This window comes from Sceloporus occidentalis, unplaced genomic scaffold (assembly GCF_023333645.1).
Source record: "Sceloporus occidentalis isolate IW3139 unplaced genomic scaffold, rSceOcc1.0.p SCAF_122, whole genome shotgun sequence".
NCBI lineage: Eukaryota > Metazoa > Chordata > Lepidosauria > Squamata > Phrynosomatidae > Sceloporus > Sceloporus occidentalis.
This window is the reverse complement of record NW_028317102.1, coordinates 1,659,694-1,676,517: the sequence shown is the minus strand read 5'-3', so window position 1 is coordinate 1,676,517 and position 16,824 is coordinate 1,659,694. Positions and strand designations below refer to the sequence as shown.

Here is a 16,824-nt window from a genome sequence, read left to right as displayed (position 1 = left end):
TGTTACAAGATAGATCTCCCCGACCAGCCCATTAAGTAAGTGGTTCGCAGAGGAACCCGATTGCCCGATAGGACGATCGGCACCCAATTTTCCGGTAGAGGGGCGACTACCTCCCGGATCTGCCGCCTAAAGTCGGAATACATTACTGGAATTCCTGTGGAATATCTACCTATTTGTCTTAATCTATAATTATTTTAGAATATAAAGTGCATTTACCGAATCACCTGGTAAGAATATTAATACCAAGACGGCTATCATTGATATCAGCGAGGGTTTAAAGGACCTATAAGTACAATATATGGGTTTGGTGTCTCTTTAAACACTTTTTCAGCCATCAACATTATTAAACTTTGTTTTTGCCATTCTTGTGATTTGTGTCTACATATCCATGAAAATATAGTCGGCAACATTGCTGGCCAAAGCTTTCTTAGGAGCTGATTTCATTAGCAGGCGAATCTCTGTATATTAAAATAATTTCTTAACGCTACGATACAATGCCCGTCACGCGACGACTTTTCCTAACAGAATACTTTCCAAATGGTAATATTTAAATATATTTAAATATAAATGCTGTATATTCCAGCACTAATTGTTTTAATAGTTTAAAAGGATGACAATGCACTATAAAAATACAAGCTGCTATTCATCATACAACCTATTATAATACCAAAATAAATAATATAATTTCCATTTCTATTGATAAATTAGCGTAATGTAAATAAATCAGTTGCTTACTATATAAATCGGCACATTTAAAAAAAAAAAACCGCTTGTTTAAAGAAAGTTATTACAAATGGATTTAAAAGAACATTTTCTATAGTATCCACATTTAACAGCAGCTCTTTAAAAATTAAAATTGTGTGCAGACGCTCGATTGGTTGAACTGTACACAATGACCAAGTCAAACTTTGTATCGCTAAAAAAAATTATATTTACATTGCCTAATTAAATAATGTGTGTGTGAGTGTGGGGGGGGGGGTCACTTAGCTTTTTAACGAGCTAATGTGGTGATCAAGCTGGCACACATTTCAAAGAAATCCATCGTATGGCTGCCTGACCGGGGCGTCACTGCCGTAAAACTTCCCGTAAGGGAGCCGAAGAGAGGCGCGCTTTGTGGCAGACACTCCGAGATGGTTGAGTCGGCGCTCAGTCTTGGTCTGTGCAGGCCGGCAGCGGAACAGGTACGCTGGGGCGTTGAAGAGCCGGATTTATGTTCCATGGCTTCATCTGCGAGAATAATGCAAAAAAAAAAATGCATAGAAATGCAAAAAATAATAATAAGCTTCCAGGAGTAGATTATCTGTAAAGAGGCTCTTGCCTCTTTCTTTTTATTTTTTCAACTTATAAACCTATAGTACACAACGAGTAGAAGAAGCTGTAAAGTGAGTTTGTGTCTGAACGGAGGGAGCATACTTCAGTATGCTTTCTAGCGCATCCTTAATAGAACTCCCATTCGAGTCAATGGTCGCCTCTATTAAATGGCAGGAGCTGCAGCCAATCGCATGCTTGCTATCTGATCGCTGATGTTTTCCTAGCATACATGGGATTGGCTGCTGCTTCAGTTACTCCGGTGCGAGTCCTACTGAGCATGTGCAGAAAGTGTATATACTAATACTTCACGGCCCTCACGTCGGGGCAGATCCTCCTTCCCTGAATACTGGAACTAATTCAGCCGTACCACTCAACAACTTTGACATATTCCTCGTTAAAAATAAAAACTTCTCCCTTTCGAAGGGATGAGATGCTTGAAATCTTAATCTAAAATGATGTATTTATGACAAATGTGTTGTACTGCATACATCAACGGACATCAAAGCCTCCATATCTCGCTACATTTTAATATAGCGTATGTGATATCGATAACCTTTTATATGTCTGCTCAATTTCCCTAAAGCGTCTTGAAACAATGTATCCTACCGTCAATGCTTTTGAAGTCCAGCAGATAGCTGCGATTATCGACCTGGTACAGCTGAAGGCTCATTTTCACGTAGTGGCCGGTCACTGGGTTTTTTCTTCTCACCCTCAGATGATACGGGTTCACCGCCTGGGAAAAGAAATTAGCCGACAGCATAAACGGAGAAAGAACAATAAAAGGCATTTTTATTTTTTGTTGGATAGGGCTTTGAAGTTTGAAAAATCTTTGTGCGGAATTCTTGCCTCTTCTTGTAGCTTCTAGGATTCCGTAATCCCAAACTATATTGCTTTATGTTTTGTGTGCGATCATTCATCTTGGCAACCAGGATAAGGGTCTTTTTTTTTTTGTAAACTGAAGTCCTTGCATCATTATTTATTTATTTATTTTTTTAAAGAAAGGAAACCCCTGAGCGGGCTTGAAAAATAACAATTAAATGTGTTGATACATGCAGCCATGCCTGTACACAATCACACACCATGTGGATTCGTTCTGTACATCACACGCTTAATAGTAACAGAGACGTGCAGGTCATTAAGACAGTGCACACCTTTTATGTAGTATTTCCCAAAGTAAACTGCTAGACATAAAGTGGACTTCTTTAATGATGTTATGCTTCTTTATCTACTCCAGTAGATGGCTGATGTAAGATAACGTACCTTCCATTCAAAGTCAAGCTGCTTCATGGCCCGGTAGACTTCTGCCATGATATCGTACGGTTTACTCTGGCTACGGATTCCCAGGTGCCATTTTGCTTTTTTCACTGCCAAAGGTTTGGGTTTGGTGGTGTTCAGCGCATCTAAGGGACATCTTGCTTTGGGGCTATCTGCTACTAGCGGAGGCATTCGTTCCGGATGTGGCTTGATGCCAGACGTCATGTGCATGGAGTATTCGTCCATGAACGAGCTTGTGGGTGGGCTGGATGCCAGGTAGAACTCACTGGCTTGGTTCATAATTCTTCGGTTGTCTATTATGAGGTGGTACGCTACAGCAAGTTGGTCTTGAGGGTCACCGCTGTATAGACTGTTCATGACTTCCGACTCTGTGCATTCGAACTTTTCGCACACTTCCTTTATCGCCTCGTCGTCAATAACGTTGGCATCATACGAGGGGTCCTCGGGAAACAAGTAACTGGGCAAATCCTGCTTGAACCACTCGTGTTCTCTGTGGAGTAGAAATAACCGAAATCATCAGAACTTTCTTATATATGAAAGTCTATGCAAGGAGTGATTGATCTGTAGATACAAAGTGACCTGATGTTGGGTTTCTAATCTTATGGACAATGCAAAAATAAACTATATTTCATGAAAAATGTAATACTTTTAAGGGAAGCTGTTCCGACCAGATTCTGTTCATGTTCAAGACCAAAGGTGAGTCTTTTATGTATGAATAACGTTATAGTTCGAAACCTTTTAAGACTCTTCATTTTACTTACCGTCTCCTTTAACCCCGTAAGTACAATGGGTTGTCCTTAAACCCATTAAAACCAGTGCATTGTGAGCCCATACATGTACAGGCTTTGTCATGAAGGGGTTAAATCCTCAACTATACCAACCTTCCCTAACCACTTTTCTCTGGCAATTAATTACTCCAACTGTCAGAGGACATTATTGACCTCGTTGATTTCTTAGTAACTGTCCAAAAGCTTAGAGAGCTCTTTGAGACTCTTAATCCAAGGTCTGTGTATGAAACACGTCTCATTTGCAGAAAAAAAAGGAAGACGTGAAAAAAAAAAGCCCCTTCAAACATTGGTTGCCAATGACAATTTTTTAAATTCCTTTCTGAAAGGGAAAGGTCACTAAAGTGTTCACAGCTGAGCAGCCGTAAAAAGTTAACAAATGTTCCTTGATGTTGTTGTCATCTAATTGAGGATGTGGAAAATTGTCCGTAATCCAATGTTCCATATGATACCATTTTTTTTCTATGGTAACTCACTATTGATACCATAACAAATGATTAAAGTCCTATATTTGTATAGATCTAATTGTCTACTCTTTGGGATTGTCAAAAGGAGTATGAGACTGGGAAGAAGAAATTTAATTGTATGTCTTCGTTTATGTGTTAATACATTCTGCATCGTGAAAGAACTTGTCAAAGGTAGCAGTTATGATAACATTATTTCCACACTACACCAATACTAAACACACACATGATTGATTATATATATATATATATATATAAAATTATATGTACCTGAATCTCACGTATTAAATTACTTTTTGTACTCTATTTACCCACTACTGGACCTTTTGGCGTTTATTCACTAAATGGAGTGTTTTCACGAGAATAGGCCTGTTTGTATTTGAGAACGTACATGAATATTACCTTATATCTTTTATTGTAGCGCGTTTCAGTGGGTCGACTTGCAGCATGTGCATCAACAAGGTCGCAACAGAGCGATTCAAGTACTCGGGGATGTAGAATACGCCTCCTCTTATTTTCTTGAATAACGTTGGAACGTGTTCATCGTCGAACGGGAGAGTCCCGCACAGGAGGGCATAGAGTATTACCCCACAGCTCCATATATCAACCTCAGGGCCAGCGTACAGTCTGCGCAAATAAAAGTGATAAAAGTTTGGGGTCAATTCTCAGCTTTATACACATGTAACAATACGAGAATTGTATACACTTACTCCTTAATAATGTTATGCGTGGGAGAAAAGGTTTGGGGTCACTCAGCTGTAACAATAATTGCAAAACAATTTTAAACTTAAACTTGGATTAGAGAACAAAAGGAGCCATTGGAACACAGGAGTGATGGGAGTGATAAAGGGCCATTGGAACACAGGTGTGATGGGAGTGATAAAGGGCCATTGGAACACAGGAGTGATGGGAGTGATAAAGGACCATTGGAACACAGGAGTGATGGGAGTGATAAAGGACCATTGGAACACAGGAGTGATGGGAGTGATAAAAGGCCATTGGAACACAGGAGTGATGGGAGTGATAAAAGGCCATTGGAACACAGGAGTGATGGGAGTGATAAAGGGCCATTGGAACACAGGAGTGATGGGAGTGATAAAGGGCCATTGGAACACAAGAGTGATGGAAGTGATAAAGGGTCATTGGAACACAGGAATGATGGAAGTGATAAAGGGTCATTGGAACACAGGAGTGATGGGAGTGATAAAGGGCCATTGGAACACAGGAGTGATGGGAGTGATAAAGGGCCATTGGAACACAAGAGTGATGGGAGTGATAAAGGGCCATTGGAACACAAGAGTGATGGGAGTGATAAAGGGTCATTGGAACACAGGAGTGATGGGAGTGATAAAGTGTCATTGGAACACAGGAGTGATGGGAGTGATAAAGTGTCATTGGAGCACAGGAGTGTTAAAGGGCCTCTGTGCGCCTATGAAGAGATTCCATAAAAAAATCGTTTCCAGCTACAATAGTCATTTACAACATTAACCCCGTCTTCGCTGGATTTCTGCAGCCTGAATCAATGTTACTGGAATTAAACCAGCCACAACTTTTACTCTCTTTTTTTAACTACATATGCCTCTTTTTTAATATATATATAAATATAAATAAGATTGTATCTGGCATACACAATGTACACTGTCATGAATAGCTACATTTATGACATCTGGATTATTCTTATTATTCTTATTATTATCTTTTATTTATATAGCACCAACATTTTATGCAGCGCTTAATACAATACAAATATTCAAGGGGTCTGACAAGAGGAGAATTGACAGACTAAGACAAACCGATACATTAGGTGGAGAGAGCCCGGCTTGCAAGCTTACAATCTTGAGATACATTGTAACAGTTCCAATTTATGCATTTACAATCAATTACCTGTCCACAAAGGGTTAAATAAATCAAGCAAAATCCATACCTCCCTGATATGACTTCCGGCGCGGCGTAATTGGGAGAACCGCAGCTGGTGCGCAGGAACTCCCCATCTGACATCATGTTAGACAGTCCTAAGGAGAATTATGCCAATTATGCATTAAATTGTTTGAGCTTTAAATTGTAAATTAGATGTTTATTTTAACTTAAAGCACCGTGTTTTTCTAACATTTGTTGGTCTATTAGTAAGGAATCAGGAACTTTCAAAGCGAAGTTTACTATACAAGGTATGTGAAAAATGTATGGCGTCTTATTTGAAGTTGAGACGCTTTATTCAGCCGACTTAGAAATTAACTTAAACTTAAATATGTTTCGGGATCTCAGAGGTCCCTTCTTTAGATGAAGAGGCCCCTGACTTAAGCTAAAGACTTCATTTTCTCTTGGGATAATACGGCTATATCTATTTTTTCTGGTGTAAAACTTCTACAACTCTGGAGTACTTATAATATTTTACCCAAAAATCTAAAAATAAAGTCAAAAAAAGGTTTTAAGATATCGAAGAGCAATGCATTTCCCTCGCACTGAAGGGGTTAACGGGGTGGCAAAAAATGTGATTTTTGGAATTTTTGGCAAAGGGATCATTTCCTTCTGGCTTTCAGTGGGTTAAACATGCAGTGTTCTGAACCAAGCTGCGGAGATAACCTTCAGAAAGTGACCTGCTTCTTGGCTGCGTTCCTGGAAGGCTTGCAGAGTCACATACCAAAATCTGCAATCTTGGCATTCATCTGTCCGTCCAGCAACACGTTCTCGGGTTTCAGATCTCGGTGGACGACCATATGCCTGTGACAGTAATCTACCGCGGAGAGGATCTGCTGGAAGAGGCGCCTCGCCTCCGCTTCTTCAACCTGGAAAACCATTAGCGTTACTCCTTAGTTACAAAGTAACCCAACATTCTTGCGTTCTGTACAGCGCAAAACAAGCCAAAACAGCAAGAAAAGCCCTTAATTATGTTTGGAAGGTCCCTGAGCCCAGAATAAGTAGCGTATAAGCAGAGGGGCTTAATCAGTAGGTGGCCCTAGGCGCCGTGCTTTAAAAATGTAAAAAGATCTGTAGGAAGGACATGGAACGCGAGTAGCGTGATGGACAATGAGAAGAATATGGATGGAACTTGATTGAATGTGCGGTGCAAAGTCAGGCGTGGGTGGAAGGGGTATCTAAAACCAAAGTTAAGAAACCAAATCAGGGCCAGACTGAGGATGCCTAAACGGCCCTGGCACTTTAAGGCCATGGTCTACTAAATGAGATGCGTGTTGCCTCCTGCTGGATACATACTTTTTATAGTATGTATAAAGCTGGCAGCCGCACATTTCAGGACCCAATCTGAACCAATACTTCATAATGCAGTGACGCGCTGTATAGATGGTGATCAGGAACATGTATTACTTAAATGCGTCGCCAAACGAAATAAGAGCAGCCTAGGGAGAACGTGACCCCCCCACCCCCACCCTGCCTCCTTGCACATTTCCACTTCTATGTATATTCATTTATATTGTTAGGTATATTTGAAATGCTGGCCTAAAATAAATTGCTTGGATTACCCGTCCATGTTTGCAGATATAATCGAATAATTCCCCGGCGGACACGTACTCCATGACCATGAAGAAATCCGTCGGCGTGCTGATAACCTGGTACCTTGGGAAAAATAATATAAATTCAAATACAGTAGGAATATCGCCCGGTAATACAGCTCTGCCTCAGGGCAGTTAAGTTGCGGAATTCACCAAGTGGCGTGAATGCAATTAATATTTTCAAAAACATTGGATGCCTTTCTAGGGAGGGGGGCACACCGGCAGTTACAACAATTTTACTTTAGCCTAGATTATTTTTATCCAGTGAATTATTTAATTGTTTTAAAGAAAAAAAAAAAGATTGGGAGAATATGAATGCACATTTTATTGTTTTTTTGCCTTCTTCTGTATCAACAGCTATGGGGTCTTGGAAGGGTCAAACTTGATGAACCTTGTCTCTTTTTTTTAATTGACATCCTCTTCTTTATTATTATAATTATTATTATATTTTTAGTTATTTCATTTTTTTAATAATAATAATTTTCTCCATATATACTTGTTATTTTTATATGCTACCATTGCAATGCACCTGCAGGCCCAGACTGGCCATCTGGCACACTGGGCAAATGCTGCTGTATCCATGTCCACCCATTACCAACACTGATGTCATCAGGTGGCTGCTGGCCTTAAAGTGCCAGGGCCGGTCCATCATCCAGCCCTGTGCATCTTGGTCACATAACTCCTAATATTTCTATCCTAAATCTTAGATAAAATTTTACTTTGGGAGACATATGCCTATCCCATGCACATATAACTTCCCTCATTGTATTAGCCTCTACCATTTCTGCTGGGAGGCTGTTTCACTTACCTACCACCCTCTCTGTAAAGAAAAACTTCCTTACATTACCGTAGCACAGGAAGATACATTTCTCTGTAAGGTGTGGTAAGTACCGTATTTGCTCGATTATAAGACGAGGTTTTTTCCAGAGCAAATGCTCTGAAAAATACCCCTCGTCTTATAATCAGGGTCGTCTTATAATCAGACCTCAAATAGGTCTGATTATGAGACTAAGATCCAGATCCCCCGCAGCGATGCAGAGGACCTGGATCCTCCTGTGTTAATCCCCCCCCCCAACTTACCGGTGCTTCTGAGTCCCCGGTGCTTAGTCCGGGCTGCGTGTAGAGCTCTACGCGATACAATCGCGTAGAGCTCTACACGCTTCCCGGACTAAGCACTGGGGACCCAGATGCAGGGGACCTGGATCCTCCTGTGTTAACCCCCGACCCAACTTACCGGTGCATCTGAGTCCCCGGTGCTTAGTCGCGTAGAGCTCTAAACGCTGCCCGGACTAAGCACCGGGGACTCAGAAGCACCGGTAAGTTGGAGGGGGGGGCATAACACAGGAGGATGCAGGGGACCTGCATCCTCCTGTGTTATGCCCCCTCCAACGTACCGGTGCTTCTGAGTCCCCGGTGCTTAGAGCTCTACGCGATTCGCGTGGAGCTCTACATGCTGCCCGGACTAAGCACCTGGGGCTCAGATGCAGGGGACCTGGACCCTCCTGTGTTATGCGCCCCCCCCAACTCAGAAGCACCGGTAAGTTTGGAGGAGGGAGGGGGAGTGTTAAATGTGGGTTTGAGGCATTTCTGGAGGCAGAGTGCTCTGTGAAATGCCTTTTAACCCCTTTAATGCCACTCTGCCTCCTGAAATGCCTTAAACCTCCCTATATGCCACTCTTCCCCATAATATGCCTTTTAACCCTCTAAGTGCCAGAGTGGCATATAGGGTTAAAAGGCATATCATGGGGCACAGTGGCATATAGGGTTAAAAGGCATATTATGGGGCACTGTGGCATTTAGAGGGTTAAAAGGCATATCATGGGGCACAGTGGCATATAGGGGGTATAAGGCACTTCTGGGGCAGATGTGCATAACTGGGGGACAGGTTGGAAAATAGGAAATAAAACCAAAATATTTTTCTCAAGCATAGCTTTTATTAAAAAAAGTGTTTAAATGAATTAACATTTACTGGTAAAACTTTTTTCCTATAGGGTCGTCTTATATTCAGGCTTTTTCTTTTTTTCCTAAATTAATATTAAGATTTGGGGGGTCGTCTTATAATCAGGGTCGTCTTATAATCGAGCAAATACGGTAATATTTTATGTATGTTATGATAAGTGTCATGCTATTTTAAGAAGCCCTGTAACCTCTCTGTCTTTGGTTCATTTTAGAAAACAAGTATTACTGGAATACACAAAGAGATCTTATTTCTGTAATGTTTATCCTATGATATATATTCTTGCTTGTAACAAAAAGAGTAATTCTTTATATTAGAGGGTAACATAGTAACTAAGATACTTGAAACAAAAACATAAGGCCTTACATTAAACACAAACGGGAACATAGAAACAGAAGGCCAATCAAATACACCCACAGGTTACATTACACCTAAAGAAAAGCTGAAAAGAGTTTCATGCAAACATTTTAATTTCTGAACTATCAATATCAATATAATTAATCCCACTTTAGGTACATAGATTAATTATGTTGTTAATAATAATAATAATAATAATAATAATAATAATAATAATAAATCTATGTACCTAAAGTGGGATTCATTACATTGTGGTTGTTAATTATTATTATTATTATTATTATTATTATTTCTTTTTTAAACACAGGGCACCAGTGGTCATAGACCTGAAAAAAAAACATTTATATTTTCATTTATATTATATAACATGTGCAACAACTGGTGCCCTGTGTTTAAAAAAAATAAATCTATATTTTAATATAAATAATAATAAAGAAATATATAATTCATCTACGTACATAAAGTGGGATCAATTATATTGTTAATAATAATAATAATCATATTTATAACTATTATTTTTTTTTTCAACACATAAACCAGTGGTCGTAGACCTGAAAAAAAACAAACATATATGTTTGAAGATGTGCAACCACTGGTTCCCCGTGTTTGTTTAAAAAAACCCAAATCTATATATTTTAATATTCTGACACTTACAATTTGATAATGTGCGGGTGACGGAATAGCTTTAGATTTTGAATTTCACGCTTGATTTTGCCAACAACGTCCAAATTCCGGATCTTCTGCCGATTTAAAATTTTCACTGCTACCTTATGCCCTGTGAGCTGATGTTCGCCCACTGAAGAAAGAAAACATGCGTTAAAATCTCTCTCACCCCATATACATGAATTAGATTTAAAACGTGGTTCTATTATCAGAATTACCGGTAATTAGTTTGATATTAATTGCTGGTCGTTTATAAAGCATAGACACACTTTCATGGTATTCCACCCAGTAAACACAAGGCTAAACTCTGGTATAATCTGGTATGGGTACCAATCCAGCCCTGAGGCTAGAATATAAATAAAATGAAATGTGAAAACATTATCGCCGTGATATAAGGACTTTATTTGACAGACTGAAAAAGTAGGAGCTATATTCTCAAATGATTATTAGAATTATTATTATTATATTTATTTAACAGATTCTCAGCAGCTCCTGCAGCACTATTACAGCGGACGGCAAAGACTAAATTAACAATCACATTAAAATGAACAATATATAAAATAATGTCTCGGTTTGTCTCATTTTGTCCATTCTCGTCTTGTCATACCCCGAGGGAATATATGTATTGTATTAAGCGCTGCGTAAAATGTTGGTGCTATATAAATAAAAGATAATAATAATAATAATTATTATAATAAACAGTAACCTGAACAAACATTAGATAATTCTGATAGAAGAGGACCCTGTTTTGCTAAGCTTACGCTCAGTTAGTAAAGTCATATACGGTAGTAAATACTCATCAATTAAAAAAAATAATGTATTTTATAGAAACTGACAATACTAACGATAAAATCCAATACACTTTATAAAATGACACCAACATAAAAATGGAAAATGATGAGATTTGCTCTTTAAAGGCAGCCTCCAGCCATTATAAGGACTTTAATGTAGGCCGTGCTGGGTGGTCCCTTTACATTTTTATGGCGCCCTTTTTTAAAATGCGAGGGGTTAATTTTGTCCCCCAATCCACGAATTGGCATTTTATTCCCCAACATCTCCTGCAGGTCGCTTCCACGTAGAATAGTCCCACGCAGAAACCGCTTCTATTGATTTTAATGGGAGAGCTTTCCTGCCACCGATTGGCTACTTTAAGCAGCCAATCAATGCTGGGGAAACGGAACCACCGAGGGATAGTTGTGTTGCAGCTCTGGAGCTGCAGCTTCCCCAAAAGTGAAGTGACTTTATATTTTCTTATTTATATAGGTTGAAGAACGCTCTTTAATATGCGTTCGTTGTTGATCCCTTTAACCTGCACTGTACATTATTTAATTCAGATTTTATATTATTCAACAAAACCATGGATACTTTTTCATGTATTTGCTAAAAACAACTTCCGCTGGGAAACATGCTGCGATGTGTTTGTTTTGGTCTGTTTTGGACGCTATTTTTAGCAAGGTTAAAGGGTCCTCCAAGAAACAGCTCATAAACAACAATTACCCAAAACGTCTACATCTTGTTAATAAAATCCCTAGGTATTCCTGCAACGGATTCCGAGGCACTAAAAGCTTTTTTTTCGTAACTGCATATTACTGGGGAATATTATTTGTACTAATTTAACGAGAAAAATACACGATCGCGGGAAAATATTTTGAAAGTAGGTACATATTTATATTGTACAGCGCTGCGGAATATGATGGCGCTATACAAATCGGTATAGCTCGGCCTCCCAAGAGGTTCTGCAGCAGCCACAGACGTTGCGAGGCAGAGATCTCCTCTAAGGCTTTCACCTTCCCTGCTTCGGGGCAAATCGTTCCTCGTCTATAAATACTACAGAAGGCAAGCCGCTCGCTGCCATCTCGGCCGACGAGAACGATTTCCCATCCACTTCCCGGCCGAAGCCGTGCCAGCCATTCAAGTCCCATTAGAGATTTCTGCCCCCCCATAACATAGTTTGTTTTCTGTGCTGACCACAAGCCAATCAGCAGCCTCGTTAGTACCTACTGCCCCGATGAAATACCCCTAGCACTCTACTGCCCTGATTAAATACCCCCAGCACTCTACTGCCCCGATTAAATACCCCCCAGCACTCTACTGCCCTGATTAAATACCCCCCAGCACTCTACTGCCCTGAATAAATACCCCCAGCACTCCATCGCCCCTTTTATATACCTCCAGTGCTCTACTGCCCCCAATAACTACCCCCAGCACTATACTGCCCCTGCAAATGTCGATCACGCTCTGATGGGGCCTTGTCACAAAACATCAAATTTTTCCGCCTTTACTTTATGCTCAGGGACAGAACACAACGTCACCCCGAAACTCAAACAACTGTAAAGACTCAAAACCTTAATCAGGCGTTGGTCTCGTCTTAGATTCGGGAGCCGTATGCCTATACCATGTAATTTTAAATCCCCTCACTGTATTACCCTCTACCACTTCTGCTGAGAGGCTGTTCCACTTATCTACCACCCTTACAGTAAAGTAAAACTTCCATCCATTCCATCTCAGCCTCTGACCCTCTAGTGTTAGATCCTGGCCTCTTGTTGTAATATTTATCCTCCTTTGAAATAATCTCCCCTCCTGCACTTCATTAAATCTCTCAGGTATTTGGAGCAGGACCCCCCTCCCAGCGGCCTCTCAATAAGCGGACCCCCTGACCCTCTCACGTAACCTTTAATACTAATTAACCCTAATAAAGTACCGGAAAGCCCCCCAGACCCCCCCTTGCTTCCAGACCCCCCGGCAGGTGCATTAGTGCAAAACCCGTTACAGTGTATCCACTTTCTCCTCCCTCCCGACGTTCTATACACTGACAGCAAGGTACGCTCTATTCACGAACCGAGATGCGCAAGGACCGAGGGGGTCTTTCTGTATCCCGCGCTGTGCACAGCGTTACGCAACTTGCGCAGCTCCCCGCCCTGCATGTTAGCAGCGTCTCTCCTCCGCACCGAATCGATAACATTGCGCTAAGCGGCGAAAAAACGGCCGCGAAATGTACTCAGCTTTTCACTTTGCCGAAGGTGCCGACTCCCAGCGTGTCCCCCAGGATGTAGTGTCCTATTTTAACCCGCCCGTCGTGCTTCTGCTTCTCAGCCATCTTTGCATGCCGCTGTCCCTGTACCCACAATGCAGCTGGGAGAGGCGATGCCCGGGACTGGCATTTGTCAAACCTGACAAGCCGAACAGCTGGACGGGGGGGGGCACCGGTCAGGAATAGCCCCGGGGACGCGGTGGGACAGGGGGGTGGGGGGAGGGGTAAGAAAGGGCAGGGGTTTAATTTACTTCAGCGAGGTACCCCCCGCCTGCCTGCGCCCCCCCCCGCACACACACCGTCTCTGCCACTCCCATCACCCTCAGCCAGCCACCGTGCCCAGAGTGTTCTCTCTCTCTGCAAGAGTCCTTTCCCTGCCTCGGGGTGATGGGAATGGAGCTCCACATTTCGGGGTACCCGAAGATTACATTTAATTTTCTCTTTTATGGCTTTACTGGCTTTACTGGCTTTGGGATTGAACAATGGCTGATTAAGGGCCATTGGGACACAGGAGTGATGGGAGTGATAAAGGGCCTCTGCGCCTATGAAGAGATTCCGTTAAAAATCAGCTGTTCCCAGCTACAATAGTCATTTACAGCATTAACCCCTTCTGTGCTGCATTTCTGATCCATTTCATGTTATTTTAATGGACAAAATGTGCTTTTCATTCCATATATAGTATATCTGCTTCTTTAACTAATGGGTTTACGCGGAAATACAGGCTGCAGGACAGGCGCTTAGTGCCTTATGTGAGGATATAGGTTCTGGGTCTTTACAGCAGGAGAAACGGGCGACTAGACAGGGGCCGGATGGGGCTGATCTGCCGTTAAGTTATGTTTCTCGTTTTCTATAGAATTGGAACACTGGCACATTGAAAGAAAAGGCAATGTTTACTAAATGATGCATGCTCCCTTTTCTTTTCATTTCAATTTGGGATTTATAGAAGTGCGACAGCTACAGTAAAAGACCTTATTCATAAGTTTTTGGGCTCGCGTCCATAAAAACGTTAAGTTTCGCAAAACTGAAAACTGGGATTTGTCTTCCCCGCGCAGGAATTCACTTCTGCCCCCCCCCCCTTCTTTTTACCGTAATACAAAATCTATTTTTCCTGTAAGCAGGTCAAACACCCCCCAAAGATTTCTGAAAAAATAAACTAGGATTGATTTTGAAGGGTTTTGTAGGTTTGCCCCTGGTCACCATTACCCAGATCACCTGCCCCCCCCCCCCCGATTCTCCGGCTGAATGGAAAGATTGCTGCGTTCACACATTCTGGAGATGACTTCTTTCTTCTTCTAGATCTGGATATCCCAGCCGTGCCAGATTATTGCCGGCAAGTATATGTTTTTTAATCACGGACGCTTGGGCTCCGATGAGTTTCCTATGCATGTGTATGAACCTCTACCACTTCCGCTGGGAGGCTGTTCCACTTATCTACCACCCTCTCAGTAAAGTAAAACTTCCTTACATTCCATCCAAGCCGCTGATCCTCTAGTTTTAGATTCTGGTCTTGTTCTAACATTTCTCCTCCTTTAAAAGATTCAAGGTCGTCTTATAACCTCAAATAGAAATGACTACAAGACTAAGATCCAGATCCCCCGCAGCGCCGCAGGGGACCCGGATCCTCCTCTTTGGCAGCCGGTGAACGTCTGTGCGATGCACTCAGGCAACCTCGGCTGCCGGGACTTCCGCCGGGGCTTCTATGACGGAACGCCGGCGGCACATGACCTTCCGGTGCTCAGTCATGGAAGTGCCGGGCAGCAGCAGAGGTTGTCCACACGCATCACACAGACCTCCACTGGCTGCCCCCACCAGGGAGCACAGGGGACAAGCCTGGGGATGCATTGGTAAGTCTGGGGGACAGAGTGGCATATAAGGGGGTATAAGGTACATCAGGGGGGCAGAGTAGCAAGCCGGGGGGCAGATGTGCATAACTGGGGGCAGGTTGGCAAATAAAAGGAAATAAAAACAAGAAATGCATTTTTTTCAATCATAGTTTTTATTAAATATGAAAAAATAGTTTACATGTGAATTTATTTTTTTTTTCTTCCTATATTAATATTCAAAATTTGGGGGGGTCATCTTACAATCGAGCAAATAGGGAAAATAAAAGATAATAATAATAATAACAATGATAATAATAATAATATTATCTCGTATCAGAAGACGGAGAGATATAAGATGCGCCTATACGTATGGGGCGTCTTTATTGCAAAATAAAAGAACATGTTCCGGATTTAACCCTTTATAATTCGTATTTAATTCTATGGAGCTGAAGAGGAAAACAAACGCGGAACCTTATCATAAACACCCTTGCTTTTTCCTCCCCAGGTACCGAACATCTGCAGGCCATTAGCCCGGCCTTTCGCTGAGCCTGTAATCCTAGCTGAGCGAATTGATCCGTTTCGGTGGGCTGCCGGCCCCTCCTAAACAGACGGGATTATTATTGTTACTTCTGCGGCAGAAATTGCGGTTTACAGGGTTGTCGTTTTTACGTTTTACAGTTTTATAATGCAGTTATTCTATAATATATAAAAAGGGGGGGTGAAAAGGAGAGTGAGGGGTGGAGCCAGCTCTGGAAGGGGAGGTACCAACCCTGAAAATGGGTGGGGCAAGAATAGTCGGACCGTGGAGCAGGTATATTAAAGTACTCCCAGGGTGTTAGGGTTAATATTCTTCTATAGAGGGTATCTCAGGGACATTAAACTGTCTCTTTAACCTCAAAAACCTAGAAATCCAAAAAATATTTCCACGTGTCTGCAATACAGAAATCTACAAAACTAATAGTGTTTTTATAACACGGCAATTTGTAACATAAACGTAGAAGTAACATTTTCCGCACCTTGACGGGAAGAATGCAAATACGGTAGTAAAAGGCTAATGGCGCTTGGCAAGCAATGCGTACCGCACACGCAAATCACATATAAATCAGCAAAAATGAACCAAAAACACTCTAAACCGTGTGCACTGAAATAACTCTATAATACTGGAACTTAAATACTTATCTAAATTCTAGATTTTTCTGGAAGCTTTGAGAATCAATGTTTCTCTGATTTTTGTTTTGTCAGAAACATTCCCTTACAAAAAATTACTGCAGTTTTTCTGAAGTAATACTGCAGTTTTTTGGACATGAAAAAACTGCAATACTGCACTTTTACTGCAGTATTACTGCACATTTAGTGCACTTTTTTTTTATACTGCAAACCTACAGTTGTACTTCAATGTACTGCAGCTTTATTGCATTTGTACTTCCGTACAAAAATAACTGCAGTACAACTGCAGTACAGTGAAGTACAAATGCAGTAATACTGCAGTAAAAGTGCAGTATTGCAGTTTTTTCATGTCCAAAAAACTGCATCCACTTGATTATAACCCCCAGCACAGATTTCAGTAATAACCCACCCCAGGGCTGTATACAGTAATATAACCCCCCAGCGCTGTATACAGTAATATAACCCCCCAGCGCTGTATACAGTAA

General features: G+C 41.4%; 1 protein-coding gene across 1 annotated transcript; it reads right to left on the bottom strand.

Annotated features, from left to right (window-relative positions):
* Positions 1–991: 991 nt before the first annotated feature.
* Positions 992–13,415, bottom strand: LOC149282145 (5'-AMP-activated protein kinase catalytic subunit alpha-2). The gene is made up of 9 exons (XM_089498559.1): positions 13,322–13,415; positions 10,310–10,451; positions 7,312–7,405; positions 6,474–6,618; positions 5,760–5,847; positions 4,238–4,462; positions 2,572–3,076; positions 1,918–2,044; positions 992–1,227 (listed from the first exon to the last, which is right to left on the bottom strand). Exons 1-9 carry the CDS (start codon positions 13,413–13,415, stop codon positions 992–994), a joined length of 1,656 nt encoding a protein of 551 aa, XP_089354685.1.
* Positions 13,416–16,824: the final 3,409 nt, after the last annotated feature.

Excerpts from the sequence above, each read along its gene's own strand:
- LOC149282145 (XM_089498559.1), bottom strand. The coding sequence starts at position 13,415 with ATGGCTGAGAAGCAGAAGCACGACGGGCGGGTTAAAATAGGACACTAC. Across the intron at positions 3,077-4,237 it reads GCTACAATAAAAGATATAAG|AGAACACGAGTGGTTCAAGC; the intron begins GTAATATTCATG and ends TCTACTCCACAG. Across the intron at positions 2,045-2,571 it reads AGCTTGACTTTGAATGGAAG|GCGGTGAACCCGTATCATCT; the intron begins GTACGTTATCTT and ends TTCTTTTCCCAG.